At 41.2% G+C, this 15927-nt stretch overlaps 1 protein-coding gene across 1 annotated transcript in view; it reads right to left on the bottom strand.

Moving 5' to 3' along the window:
- TSNARE1 (t-SNARE domain containing 1) overlaps window positions 1-15927 on the bottom strand; it is a gene marked incomplete at its 5' end in the record, with an annotated part of 308499 nt that overhangs the window by 167958 nt on the left and 124614 nt on the right. The window contains one exon of the mRNA XM_068155430.1: window positions 8580-8652. Within this exon, the coding sequence (XP_068011531.1) occupies window positions 8580-8652 (73 nt within the window). The remainder of the gene's footprint in view (window positions 1-8579; window positions 8653-15927) is intronic.

Genomic DNA, 15927 nt, shown 5'->3' with positions numbered 1-15927 from the left:
CTACTGGGACATCTGTTAATTTTAGAAGTGCAACATTTGACTGTGGTTTGGGATTACAGTTTCACATAGGAAAACACCTCCCTGCTTTAAGCTACTTTCTGATGGGATTTAGAAAGTTTTTTGAGGAGATTTGGAAGGGGTGAGGGGTGTGTGCTGGACACTGACAACTTCCCAATCACAGTAACAGGACTTAATCATGTATCTAACGTTCCCCAGGATCCCTGTGAGGAGATTTTACTAATCAATGCTTCTTAAAGGCTGATTGTGCTCAGAAAAATTATTCATTTAGGTATCAAAGACCTACAGAGGAGAAATTTATGAAAGATATCTTAGTGAAACAGGAGCAATGTGTCTGTGCTTCTCTTGGGGCAGGGAGAAATCACACAAGCAGCTTTATTTGGCTTCTGTAGATGGCCCTCCAGAGTAACCTTGAAGTTTCTGTTGCCTGCACAAGGGCCTAAGGAGGTTTACTTTCATTAGATAAAGCTAAACACTCTGAACACCCTCTTAGCAATACATGGAATGGACTAATCATATGTTATACCCTGTGTCTTGCAAATATCATCAGTGTTTCTGCCAGCACAGGCCTCCACAAGTAGAATTGAAGGGTGGTGCATGTCCTATATGAGTGGACGTGATGTTACAGGAGGAGGCTGGACCTTGGTGGCGCTGTTTCTGCTAATTTATTCTCTTAATGGGGCAATACCAGTCTTGGAATAAACAAATCTCTCATTAAAAATAATTTTGAAGCAATTTGCAATCCTGAGACACAGGGGAAAAATTAAGACAAGCAAAAAAAACCCTCTAAAAACAGCTCTAAAATTCTCTAAAATTGAGACATAAACAAGTAACACAATTTAATGAGATATTTCTGCTGATTAACACAGGAAAGAAAGGGAAGGAATGAAATTTTGGGTCAAATTGCAAGGAAGTAAGGAATAAGCCAGGGACATTAATAAGTCAGTGATGAATATGTCATTCACAGCTATTTCAGCACATCTTTGCAGAATGCTAGTGATGGTTCACCACTTCATCTTGCTCACCTTCAGGCTCCTTGCAGAGGTACCTTGCTTGGGGATGAAGAGGCAATAATTTCCAGAGGGATGATGGGGTCCTAGGTAGACTGAAAAAAAACCCTGCTGCCTTTTCCTTTCTCCTTGGTTTTGGTATGAAGACACAGCGACTCTGTTCCCAAACAAGGGATATAAGCCAGCCCTGGGTATGGGATTGTCCAAAAAGACTCAATTCCTCTATAGTTTTCTGTCCTCAGTCTGTGATGACAAATTTATGGTACAGTTTGAAAACAAACAAAACCTTCAGGTGATGTGATGGCCATTTTATTAAACTGGGGGACAGAGTTGCAGTGAAGCAGATGGTGTTTGCAAAAAAATGCACCAAGGAATTAGGAAAAGATTCTAAATTCCCTAGCTGAAAGACAGCCTTTCAATAGCAGCACTGAAGGCGACAGAACTAACAAGCTTTTAGATGTCATTTGATACAATTTTATGACATGCTTGTCACGCAGAGACAGAAATCATGATGACCCCAAGAGGTGTCTTTCTACCTTTCTTCAAAGATGAAGTCCTGCTAATGACCAACAGGAGTCTCAGATGTGAAATTACTGGAGTGACAATGGCTGAAGTGGGGTTTTGGCCCTAATGTATCAAGGAATCACTGTATGACCTAAGTCTTTGTAGCAGCAACAATGGACTGGTTTCACAAGGCAGCATTTTCAGTAAAACCACTTCAAAGGCAGCAAAATGAGCTCGTGAGTGAGAACTTCAAAATGTTCCCACTTGGCAGTAACCAAAATGAGCCCCTTCAGGTTCCATATCATGCTTTTATTTTTAGCACTTTAATAAGCTTAACCCTCTTTTATCACTACAATTTCTGGCAAAAAATAATCAATATAACATAATGAGAAGCACAACTGAAAAGAAAAGGGGGAGGGAGAGTGGGACAGTATTTAGTAAATGTATAAAGGTTTCTTTCCTTACTAAAAGCCAGTGTTGGAGCAAAATTTTTTCAGTGTGATAACGATTGTTGCCCATTCAAAACGAATTTTGCCCATTCTAATTGCCATGTGCTCGAGAGAGTTTTCAGTGAGTGTCATTCCAAGACCCTCAGGCTGTGTGCAGGCACAACAAAGGCAAGGAAAGCTATGGCAGTTCTTCCAGAGCGAAATTCAAAATGACTGTGGGTTAGTCATTTGCAAACTTCGGTGCAAACGGCGAGTTGTAAATTCAACATTTATTTTATAAACTATTATAATCTCTCCCACATGCTACACTAAGGCTAAATGGGTCACACTGGCTGAGACTGGTGCAATGAAACATGATTTGCAGCTCCATGAGTCATCAAGAGCTGTGGTTGTTGTGTCCAACAAAAGGCAGATAGAACCTAGCATGTGATTTGATTTTACTAGAGCTTTATTCTTCCACATGGAAACACAGCCCTCAGAGGTAACAACTGAAGCACTGAACAACCACTCACCCTAATTTTCTAGGCAAAAGTATTTAAACCATCCTAAAATGTCATAACCAGTTCCTCCTGCTGTTTTTCCTCGGCCAACAACCCAAAGCCAAAAAAAAAAGTAAGAATAAAAGTGGCTCGAAGGCAATGGCCAAACACCAGCATAAATTCACAGCACTTCAGTTCCTGAGTGATTTATACTGTCCTTCACATGCATCTTGGAAACGTCATGTATCTGCTACATATGTATACACTGAAAAATGGTCTTGCCCTGTGTGAGAGACTAAAGCTTGTCTCTCCTGGATAAAATCACCTTTGGTGCTTGCCCAGACAACAGCTGATGTGTATTGGGCAAAGCCACTAGAACAGCTCTTGGGAAGGTGCAAAGATAACATTGCTCACTGGACCACAGCTGGCCTGACAACAAAGACAAGATAATCTCCACCCATCTAGTACCTCAAAAGGGAGGATGGTGAGACAATGGATTCACCACCTGGCCCCTGATTTCCTGAGGGACAATACTTGGATGCATACCTAAGGACTAAAAACTGTATAAAAGACTTGAGCAACTACTGGCTCAGTGGAACCAAAAACACAGAAGAAAAAAACAGAAGGAAAACACAGATGAAGAAGAATACAGGAGAAGGACAATGCTGCTGAGAAGGAAAATGGAGAGAATACCAGGAGAGGAAAAATGACAGAGACATCACCATGGAGCCTGGAAGAAGCAGAACCCTCTCTCCGTGCCCTAAGTTTCGCCTGCTGCAACTCATGGAGCTGAAGAGGCTGCCCAGAGGACCACATCTCTTCTACAGCCAAAGCCACAGTACCCTTTCTCTACAGACCAAACATCTCCTGCAGCACCTTTCCTCCACAGACTCAAACTGTCTTCGGGGGGTGAGGGTTGTGGTAAAATAATTCCTTTCCTCATCTCTCTTCTCTCTCTCTTTATTTTCTCTCTCTCCCCTTCTGATCCATCCACTTTATTTATGCAAGAAATAGTCTAGCTGTTGATATTTTGGCCTCGTTTGTGCCTCTGATTTCACAATGCGGGAATATTCAAAAGAACTGAGTCTCTTTCCCTCTCCAGACCAAGACACCCTGCCAGAGGTTTGCCACGCTTGCCAGGATACAACTTCCAAGGATTTAAAATGTAAACTTTGTCCTATGTGCGTCTATCGGAAAATAGTCCATCCTACCAAAGGAAAAAAAAGATACTTCATTTGTTCTCTGCTAAATAGCAGAGTGCAGAAATATTACCAATTTAGCAGATGCAAAGCAATTTACTGCACTTTATTACAGAGACAAGTGGTCTCAAATTACTGATATTTACCACAGAAGAGTCAGCATATGAAGATTTTCCTGAAGGCACATGGTATGGCCACTACCCTCACTGCCTGGTGTGTGCTGTCTGAGGTACCTACAGTTCCCATATGATGCCCAGGGAAGTTGTGGATACCTCCTCATTGGAAGGCCAGGTTGGATAGGGGCTTGAGGAGCGTGGTCTAGTGGAAGGTGCCCCTGCCCATGGCAGTGGGGTTGGAACTATATAATCTTTAAAGTCCCTTCCAACCCAAAACATTCTATGATTCTATGATGCTCTCACATGGCTTGGTTAATCCAAGACTCTAGGTTTAATCTCACAAAATTTGCATGTTGGAGGATGGTATGTCATGGTCACAGAACTGATTCACTTCTATTTTTTAATTATTTTTCTGATGGAAAAAAAAGGGTATTTCAACAAGACAATTTTTGTGCAGAAATTGATGGTCAGGTCAGATTGTCTTTATTTTTCTTCCAAAACAACCTCGGAAAATAGTTTACAGATTAAAAGAACATTCAACCTATCTCTGATTGGGAAATTCCAGCTACTCATCTGTAGCACAGTCTTCCTTTTTCCTTGTGATGTAAACTCACAGAACAACAAAACCAGAGAACGGTAGGGTTTGGAAGGGACCTCCAGAGATTATCAACAACATGCTGCCTGAAGCCTCCTCTGTTGCAGTCCAGAAAAACAGAGGGTGCAAAGCCAGTGGTGCACAAAATATTATGACCTCTAATTTCTTCCCCACGTGGCAATTGAGGGCAGTAACATTTCAGCAGGGGATGATAGTTTATAATAAAGCTTTGTTAGATAACAACAGCTCTTAGACGACAGGACAATACCTAGGACGCACAAGAACTTGGAATTTTCTTGTGAAGTGAGTGGGAAATGGAACAGACTATCACTGATTCAGCAACACTGCAGTCGTACCCCTCCTGCATGGGCTGTGCTCTGTACTGGCATGCGTGAACAAGTGGTTGATAGGATGAAAAGATTTCCCAATTCATCAGGAACCAATAAGAGCATAAATGTACCCATTCACATAATAGCCTCCTCTGAGATCACTTAGGAAACTTAACCAAATGAGAGACTTTGCAAACCACATTCAACCAAACGTAGATATTAAAGCTGTTACAATCAGGTGTTCAGGGACCATTCTCAAGATGTGTTAATTTTCTGCAGATGTCCCAACTGAGAGACATAACTCAGGAGAGTTTAGTTAAGGATCCAGCTGAATGACTTCCCAGCTCCGTTTGCAGTAGTGCATCTAACAACAGACTCTTGGCTGTGCCATTCCACCAGTCAGACTGAAACAGGAAATGTGTGGAAGGGTGCAGATGGGTCCTCATGATAGTGTCTAAGTGTTAAGTCAGGCTTCAAGTCAGAAGGGCAAACAAAGACAAATCAGGCAACAGAGCTGACTTAATTTCACAAGAAAGGAAAAACAAAAACAAAAACAACATACAAGCCTAAAAAAAGCCTCCCCACATTCCAATGCTTACACAATAAGCAACCCATTTGCATGCATGATACACTCCAAGAAAGGGTTTAATGCACAAGGTGGTGCTAGGTCAGTGGTTGGACCCCATGATCTTAGAGGTCTTTTCCAACTAATACAGTTGTATGACTCCATGAAAAACACATTCTGCTTTGAAAGAAGTTTATCAGCAGTATTGTCATTAGGCAACAAGTGACAGTGTAGTATGTCAGTGAGTATCAGCATTGCTGAAGGACTGAATATATTGCCCCCATCAAGAAGTTCTGAAGGAAAGCACTGGCTGCCATGTTTATGCTTGTCTTGTCAGGTCTGTGGGCTCTACCTTGACAGAGACCATGTAGTTCTGTTTATAGTCAGGGAGTACCCACTTTAGACCATGTTATGAAGTTTTTTTTCACCCTATTATTTTAAAATATTAAATGCCCCGACTCTGAGAGTGAAGTGAAAGGTTAGTAAGACCAAGATCTAAGCTGGAAGTAAAAATAAAGTCTGGGGAAGTTTTTGCCTGACAGAGTGGGGTCTTCTTTCAGCAAAGTGGGATTTACTGTGCAAACACAGATTTGCATACATTTGGTCCAGATAAAGCTAAAGGACCAGAAAATTAGCTGCTGTGTTCCTGCTGCTGTAATCTTAAAAGAGATGGTTGATATGTGATCTTGGTATCTGTTCCCATTTTTAGGGACTTGAGGAGGCAACAGATAAAATCAGAAAATCACAGAATCAATTCAGTTGGAAAAGAGCTTGAAGATCATCAAGTCCAACCATTATCTAACTACCAAATCTGATGCTAAACCATGTCCCACAGCATCACATCTCTGTCTCTTTTAGAAAACTTCAGGAGTAGTGATACAACAACCTTCCTGGGGAGCCTGTTCCAGTGCTTGTGAACTCTTTAAGTGAAAGACTTTCTTCTAACAACCAACCTAAACCTCCCCTGGTGCAATCTGAGGCTACATTTGCTATGCCTAGTGAGGGGGATCTCATTTCATCCAAGCAGAGCTGATCCTAGGATCCCATGGTTATAGAATCACCAACACCAATGCCACAGGCAATTATTGATTTCTCCTACCAGCACCCTCCTCCTTGCACCCTTTTTCCTCACCAGCACCCTATGTGATGATGCTGTGCAGGGATGATTTGCCAAGACCTGTAAAATTTTGTTGGAAAGACACTACCTTGTCCCAGCTGTGAGTGCTCACTGAAGTCAAACGTTTAAATATTTCTATCAAAGAGATGCCATGACTAGGAACATAAACATGGAGTTTATTTGCAGAAGACAAAACATATCAGAGATGTGACATCCAGTGTCTGCATTTCCCCTCATCTATTTTCTCCTAGTGTGACAGAAATTACTCTCCACCCTAGGGAATGTTTTGGATGTGTTCATTAAGGAACTGGCCCACATGCTAGCAAGAGCACTTTTAGGTTTGTTTTTCTAAGTGTGGGTTACTGTGCCATGCATAGGCCAGACAAACTCATCCCATTAATGCCCCCAGCTGTGGTGAACCAGAGAGTAGTTTGCTTGACAGCCTTGGGAACATTTTATTGAGTGGCACATCTTACATCCCCTGGATAGGTTCTCCCAGGGTTTTCTAAATAAGCACCCAGAGAGATTCCATTTCATATATGTAAGTGAAATGAATGAAACCAAACAAACAAAGTGCCAGGAGAGTTGCTTGTTGGTTTTTTTTATCATTGCTTTTGATTTTTCACTGGGGTGGTTAGCTCCTAAAATGGAGCTAAGATCATCTTAATCTCTCTTACTTCGGTGTAAATATGAATGTCAAAAGGTAAATAGTAGGACCTTTCAGCAATTGGTTGGGAGGATGCCTTGACTGGCTGCCAGGCTGAAAAGATGCTCCCAAAGAAACAATTAAAAATCTACCACAGTGAAACATGGGGAAAAAGGAAAAAAAACAAAAAGTCAGATACAAAATAACCAAACCCTTATGCTGGCTCAGAGACAAAACGTCCTACTTAATCTGTTTCTCACAGGCAAGTTTATACTGGGGTCACTTCTATGCATGGGCAACATCTTAAAATAATAAATATTGCCTTAAGAAAGAAAGTTACAAGGATCTTGAAGCTAGCTGATGTATGTTGTCATGTCCCTCAAGGCATCAGCATCTGATGTGCTTTTAGGAGATGAATCAGGCTCCAAAGTTATCTGTACACAAAAATGAGCTTCCAAATAAACATAAATAAATCAAAAATAAAATAAAATGAACCAACCAAGCAACAAAAACAACTTGGGTTTAGAGTCCATCTTGGGTTTTTTTCTGCACCTGTGAGCCTGGGTGGTGTTTCTCAATGAGAGGCAGCTAGTTCATTTCAGAGTAAAAGGAGGAATCTCACGCTAATGGAAACTTGTAGAAGTACAAAATTAGCAAAGAAATCCATAGTGATTAATAAACAGCAGAGAAGAGTTTCTTCTTTCATGATCTCCCTATGGCTGTCTTAGGACATGATCCAGTTCCCAGGAGCTATACTGGTAACTCCAGCTGAGCACTGTAGGTTAGAAATATCAACACAAATCTTCCTTCCCTGGAGTGTAGGTGCCTCAATATGGCTTTAGGATGGTTAAGTCTCAAATTTGGAAGTAGACAATTGCTTCTGAAGCAACTGCACAGTATTTTCATAGACACACAAAAAAACAACCCAAAACTATTTCTTAGCTGCACCAGTAGACAGCAGTGACAAAGAGTCAAAGGGAATATGAAGGAGCTGATGTACTGTGTCCTATCTCTGTATCCACAAAAAAGTGGTGGCTGTCAATGATGGGGTCCTGAAACATAATGTTAGGGATTGCTTTCTTGCTTTCATCTTTTATCCCAAGTTATCTCCAGCATGCAACTAGCCACTGGTAGCTGGAGTGCAAGAGCAGGTCAGCTAATGGGCAGCCACTTCAAATTGCATATGTGAGTACATATCGGTGCTAGATATGTGCCACCACCATCAGTAATTATAACAATAATTGCTGATACTATTAGTTTTTTGATTAAAGTTCCATGCAGAAAGGAAGAATTGGATCCCTTTACAGCTGATGTTCTATATTCTCCATCTTCCTTTTTACAGTCAAAAGGGAATGGATTCATTTTCCTGTAAATTCTATTTTATGCTAGATACACCAATGGGAACCTTATTGAATGGGGCAAAACATCACTGGATGTACAAAATGCTCAAAATCAGAGCATTAGCAAACAGATGCTTATGAGGGACCACACAACATCACACTGGAATGCTGCAGAAAGGTAATGAAGCCCATATTTTAAATGTGGTACCTACCTATTGCATCTCCTTGCTCATGCACCATGGAGGCCAGGTCTTTGATGATCTGGTTCACATCCAACATGTCACTCTGAAAAGACAGAAGGTTTAGTATTAATGATGAATGAAAGACATGTTCCACATTCAAGCTCTGCAAAGAAAATAAAGCCAGAAAACTTTGTCTGTGTAGAATTTAAAGACTATTGGACTTGATGATCTTAGAGGTCCTTTCCAAACTTAATGGCCCTATGATTCCATGAAAAAGTTTTAATGCTCCCATAGAAAATCAAAAATCCCCTTAAAGGCATGGTTTGATGGATCTAAGCCAGCCATTTGACTCAAGCTTCTGTAAGAAACAAGGTGAGTGATTGGATTATATGGTCGCTCATCAGAATTGCAGAGGGCTAGGAGAGAAAAAAACAATAAAAACAACAGCAGCAAAACCTTCTCTTTCCAAAATAGTTATTGTTCATACAGGCTTGGAATCTTGCATAGTAAAAGCTGTTATTTCAGCATCGAATCCATCTGATAAAATATTCATAAATGGCTGGAGATAGGATCAAAAACTCACTGAATTTGAAATCTCTTCATTGGTAAGGCAATAAAGACAGACCTATTCGATGAACTGATTCATTTATATGTTTTGAAGTGTAAGGGGGAAAAAATAGATTCAGTACCAAAAACATCTCAGTTAAAACACAGCAAACTGTCAGTGAGTTTGTTTCCTTAATTTCTGAACAATTACCATACACAAGAGCAAATGTGAGCACATGTTGACATCATATTAAACCATCTCTTATAAAAATATTTAATCTAGCAACAATAGACATCATAGGAGAGGTACTGCTAAAGGCAGTATCGGCAAGGCAACGTTAGCAGAGCAGAAAAAGAGAGATAGGCAGGCTGCATCTTGTTAAACTGCACAAATCACAGAACCACAGACACATTGAGGTTGGCAGGAACGTCTGGAAATCATTTACTCCAGCACTCCTCCTCAGAGCAGTCAATTAAACAGGATGCTCAGGGCACGTCAGGGCCATATTAGGAAAGATTTTTTTCCCCAAAAGGGTTGTCAAGCCCTGGAAGAGGCTGCCCATGGAAGTGCTGGAGCCAGCAACCCTGGACATATTTAAAAGACATGTAGATGTAGAGATGAGTGACATGGTTTCGTGGTGACTTGGAAGTGTTGAGTTAATGGTTGGACTTGATAATCTGAAAGTTTTCTTCCTACCAAAATGATTCTATAGTTCTATGATTCTACAAAGTGAATCCAGTCCTTTTTACTGAAGTTTGCTATGGGAATGTGTGGCAGAACACATAATCATATAATGCAGTAGAATTGCATTAATTTGCAATGAAGCCTGGGAGTCCTATTGTGAATTCTAGAACATACCAAATCATTGAATAACTGAAGTAGGAGGAAAGAAAATAAAAGTTTAAAGCTGTATGAAAAATCATAATAAAAGCCCAAACCAACCAACCAACCAAAAATCATCCAACTGGGTAATGCACCACAAAATGCACTTCATTGATTTGCTTGTCAAGAATAATGAAGCTTTAATTATGTATAGTATTATTCATAACTTGTAAGTACTGCAGAGTATTTTTGTAAAAGCAATGAAGTTTAAGACTGCACTGGTAAACTGTAGTAGTAAATCATTGCCAGGAAATTAGGAGAAATCATTTGTGATATTTTTAGAGAGGGAGAGTTTGCTGCAAAACTATTTGAAAGGAGAAAGCCAAAGTTTAACAACATGTGATGAACTGAGAATTAACATTAATGTGCTGGCCTGATCTTATTTAACTTCTTAGTAAAAGATGGTGAAGGGGAAAAAAAAATAAGAAGTCAAACAAATAGTAGCACTAAAAATGCCCAGAACACTTATTTGTCTGTCTTGGCTAAATTGCCTGTACACCAGGCTTTGGGTTTTGGTACCTGCAACATTAATAACATTCTTTCTACCCTTCAGTCAGTTGGTTTTATGTTGTTCTGCTTCTTTTAGAGCACTTTAAGTAAACTCAGTTTAAAACTCACAAATGTGTTGCCAACAGGTTAAGGGAGGTGATTTTGCCCCTTTACTTCATTCTGGTGAGAACCCATCCCAGGTACTGTGTCCAGCTCTGGAGTCCTCAGCACCAAAAAGACCTGTTGAAGAAGGTCCAGAGGAAGCCTCTGCTATGAATGAACAAGGAGAGAACTGGAGTTGTTCAGCCTCAAGAAGGCTCCAAGAAAAACTTAGTGCAGCCTTTCAATACTTAAGGCCTACAGGAAAAATAAGGACAGGCTTCTTAGCAGGGACTGTTGTGACTGGACAAGAGGTGATGATTTTAAACTAAAAGAGAGGAGATTCAGACTAGAGAAAAGGAAGCAATTTCTTATGATGAGGTTGGGGAAATAATGGCCCAGGTTGCCCAGAGATGTGGTAGATGCCCCATCTCTGGAAACACTGAAGGTCAGGTTTGACAGGGCTCTGGGCAACCTGATCTAGTTGAAGATGTTCCTGCTCACTGCAAGGGGGTTGGACTTCATGACCTGCAAAGGGCCCTTCCAACCCAAACCATTTTATGGTTCTATGATGTTTTTGCAGGCACATTTGATTAGGTAAAGGCTATTGCAGCATATTATACATGCCTCATACTCTTCTCCAAGTATTTCTATTGGAATAAAAGAAGCAGACTATTTGGTCTAAGACAGATCAGGAAATATAGTGCCTCTTCATGGGGTCCTCTTCAGTGTAATTTAACCAGAAGGAGTTTGGTTACCTGTCTGCCTCCTGATATCCAGATATTTTGATGAGAAGAGAAGAATTACAAAGCAAATTCAATGTTGTATATGAACAGTGCTGCTTCACATCTGCCATTTATATGCAGGTACTTGGGACAAAACAGCCATCTGCTGCTGTAGACTACTGAAACTTTTCACAACATTGTAACAACACTTAAAATAAATGTTAGCAAATAAGCATTAGTTAAAGCCAGCCCCTGAGATGTTAGGAAGGAAAAAATGTGACTATTGTATTTAAGGAAAATCAAACAGAAGTGACTTGTAGAGTACAGAGCACAAAACAATTTGACCTGAAGCAAGGAATCTGTTGAATAATTTAACCTGGCAATATGAAGTTTCAAACTCCCTGATACATGTAAGCAAAACAAAAGAAAACTCAGAAGAAGGAAAAGTATCCAGAAATAAAGACCTTCCATAACAGAATATACCTAGGAGCTATGCTCCTGTTCCTTCTTGCCAAGATAGCTCCATCATGAGGTACCTCATGAGCTTGCCAGGCATCAGAGTTTGTTAGCAAAAATCAGATTGCCATTGGTTTCCAGTGTTTGTACATACTGTGTGGAATTCACAGCGAAATAAAGCTCTTCATAAATCTTTTGACTCCACAGAAACCAGGAGTACAACCACCAGTCACCATTCCAAAAATGCTGTTTCCTTGCCAGCTAAATAGGCTGGGCTTTTTGGGGGGTTTAATCAACACCAGCCTTTCTTGGAATTAATTCCATAGCAAGAGGGAGATAAATTTGTGTCATCTAAATATTATTTTTGTTTGTTTGTTTGTTTTGTGTTTTGTTTTCCCCTTCCCTTTTATTTTTCTCTTTTCCAAAGGAGAAATCCATTGTTCAGATTAGAAGTCAAGATTTCATGTCATCCATGCTGGAACATGGCCAGCAGGACTTCAAATACTGTGTTCACTTTTGGGGCTCTCATTACATTGATCATCTCCTGAGAAGGGCAACAAAGCTGGTGAGGGATCTAGAGAACAAGTCTTACTAAGAGTGGCTGAGTGAACTAGCATTGTTCAGCCTGGACAAGAGGAGGCTGAGGAGAGACCTCACTGCTCTCTACAACTCCCCAAAAGGAGGTTGTAGCAATAAGGGAGTTGGTCTCTTCTCCCTATTATCAGGTGATAGAGTGAGAGGAAATGGTCTGAAACTGTGCCAGGGGAGGTTTAAGTTGGATATTAGGAAAAAAATTGTTATAGAAAGAGTGGTCAGGCATTGGAGTAGGTTGACCAGGGAGGTGGCCCTGGAAGTGTTCAAGAAATACGTGGACATGGCAGTTTGGGACATGGTTTAATGGCCATGGTGGTCTTAGGTTGATGGTTGGGATTTGATGATCTTAAAGGTCTTTTACAACCAAAGCAATTCTCTGATTCTTTGAACAGCAAACTCAGAGAAGAGAAAAAACCAGGAAGTGGCAGTAGCTAAAGATGGCTAAAAAATCAGAGGACTGCCAATAAACAGAAAAATGAGAGTCAGAGAAATGAGAGTCTGAACCTTAAAGATCTTGAGAATTAATTCTCACTAGAAGGAGTTTGGAAACTTTTTAATAGAAACTAGTAGGTGAAAATGGCAGGACTATTTGAGTCATTTAACCTGACTGTGTAAGTGAATAATGTCACTGCAAAGCACTGAGATTTGGGGGGGAAAAAAAATCTGAAATCACAACTCTGACACAGAAATGGTTGGAAATACTATTTTGCAGATATACTAGAAAATTTCCATTTTCCATTTTTTACTTTAACAAGACCACAAATCCAGCATTTTTAAAATTAATCTGGGAGCAAGTCGGGTTGTAAAACCCAGACATTGTTACCAAGACGGGAACAACCTAATCATAAATCCCAGCAGCCTGTTTCCCCATGGGATGAACGTTACTAGGGTGTTTGCCAAGACAGCAAATAAGTAAGCATCCTCTTGCTTCCACGCTGATGCTTAGCTGGAGTGAAGATTTATCCACACTGAAAACTTCTAACATAGCCCTGACCTTAATGATATCCTAAGGACACTTCTGTATTCCAGCCACGGGAACGGTGTTAAATAAAGCAGAGTGGGAAAACCTGCTCTCCTCAGAAGGATACAGAACAAGGATTTGCTGTCAATAATTTCTCTCACACATTTAGCCAGATCCCAGCATCCTTCATCGGTGTCAGATCAGGTCCTCGAGGGAAGAGTCACACTATTTCTAAGAATGCTTGCCTTAGGTTTGCATTAAAAATGGGTTCAGGAGTATCAGTGGTCTATCCAACTTAGCACACGTGCTTTTGACTGTAACTTACAATCCATTCATCCATTTTTGTCAAGGGCTACTAATTAGCATTTAAATTAATCGCTGATTCGGTGTTCAGGAAATGCCAAATTCTCGGAGTGAAATCTTATTCTGCCTCAACATCTAGTCTGCAACAAGCAGCCAGAAGAATAAAATAAACCTGAAGGCGATTCTGAAAGATGTAATATAACATCTATGTGTGTCCAGTACCTGAAGGGGGCCTACAAGGAAGCTGGGGAGGGATTTATTACAAGGACTTCTTGTGCCAGGATCACAGTATCACAGTATCACCAAGGTTGGAAGAGACCTTGAGGATCATTGAGACCAATCTGTCACCACAGACCCATGACTAGACCATGGCACCAAGTGCCACGTCCAATCCCCTCTTGAACACCTCCAGGGACAGTGACTCCACCACCTCCCTGGGCAGCCCATTCCAAAGACAAACAACTCTCTCTGTGAAGAACTTTCTCCTCACCTCAAGCCTAAACTTCCCATGGTGCAGCTTGAGACTGTGTCCTCTTGTTCTGGTGCTGGTTGCCTGGGAGAAGAGACCAACTCCCTCCTGTCTACAACCACCCTTCAGGGAGTTGTAGACAGCAATAAGGTCTCCTCTGTGCCTCCTCTTCTCCAGGCTAAACAATCCCAGCTCCCTCACCCTCTCCTTGTAGGGCTTGTGCTCAAGGCCTCTCCCCAGCCTCATTGGATTTAATCTTCACAAGGGTAGATTAAGAATGAATATTAGCAAGAAATTCTTTTCAGTGAGGGTGGTGAGACACTGAAACAGGTTGCCCAAGGAAGCTGTGGATGACCCAGGTTGGACAAGGCCTTGAGCAACCTGGTCTAGTGGAAGGAGTCCCTGCCCATGCAGGGACTCTAAGGTCCGCTCCAACCCAAACTATTCTATGATTCTCTTATTTCTGTATGTGGAAGCCCTCCAAAACAAAATAAAGCAAAACAACATTCTAGTGCTTGTTACTGATGTAGATACTCATGTGTATTCTGCCATCTGCAATACTCTTGGGGCATCTCCTACTCTCTGGTCCACCGTGTGTATACCACAGCTGCAGAGCACACAGAAAGACTACTCAAAGCCTGGTGTTCATCTATCCAATTCCCTCCTGTGAGATAGGAGAAGGAAGGGAAAGGGAAAAAATAATATAGCAAGTGAGCAAGCTTCTGTGATGCTAGATGGACAAAAACTAAATCTTGTTGCAACAGGCTTTCAACAAATATTTTTCTCTTGTCTATGGCTGGGGAGAAAAATATGACATTCTATAAATCAAACTGATTCAGCCTAAGCAACAACAGACCAGCAGAAAATTGTTTAGAGGGCAGAATCTATCCAGAAAAGCAATTACAGACTGAGTTAGATCTCCTCTGGGACTGAACAGCAGCCAGTGGTGGGGAGTTTCTCGCTCCCTCTTCCTCACCTGTATGCACTTCCTTTCTATTTTGCTACCTTAGTAGTCTGTGTTGTCTTAGGAAGCACTGTATAATTGACATAATTGTGCTGAGCTTCACCATGCTAATCCAGAATCTACTTGAGAACTCAACATGAAGAATATTTCTGGTCACCAAAAACCAAATTTAGGTGCTGTGGAAGGTGAGATGCCTCAAAATCATCAGGCAAATGTGAGGCCACTGCAGAGGGCACCTCAACAAGGATTTATAAAGAGAGATCCTGGAATAAGCCATCAAGTAATAGTATTTTTTGTGCCTGTGGTGGGTTGACCCTACCACCCTCAGTGTGTGTCTTTCCACCAGTAGCAATGTGGACATGAATGGGTTTGATGGACAGCTCCTTTGGTAAACTTCTCTCATCTTAGCCATTGAAACATATTTGAAAGCATGTCTTGACAGCCTTTGCTAACAATGGACGTTGTCACTTCTGATACTATCTAAGATGTGTAAGAAGCTGGTGGGGCAGCAGCACAGTGCCGTGAGGTGTGTTCATATTTTCCAGCCACCTTCTGCACTTTTTCTCTGAAGCTTCACAACCATGCATATGGATCTGATTGCCTGCAAATATGCCTTGCAATCACTGCCTCCCTTGTCTCTCCTTGGACATTAGGGAGAAGTCCTTTACAATGAGGTTGGTGGAGCACTGGCGCAGATTGGCCAGAGAGGTGGTGGAGGCCCCATCCCTGGAGACGTTCAAGGTCAAACTTGATAGGGACCCTGAGCAACCTAGCATCTAGTTAAAGATGTCTCTGATCACGGCAGGGAGGTTGGACTAGATGACCATCAAGGCTTCCTTCCAACCTGATGTATTCTATGTATATATTCTGTATCCATCAGGGTTTGTCT

The sequence above is a fragment of the Melanerpes formicivorus genome, unplaced genomic scaffold, assembly GCF_026170545.1.
Source record: "Melanerpes formicivorus ecotype bairdi unplaced genomic scaffold, bMelFor1.0.p_v2 SCAF_32, whole genome shotgun sequence".
Taxonomy (NCBI): domain Eukaryota; kingdom Metazoa; phylum Chordata; class Aves; order Piciformes; family Picidae; genus Melanerpes; species Melanerpes formicivorus.
Note: the sequence above shows the minus strand (reverse complement) of the source record. Positions and strands in the feature narration are given on the sequence as shown.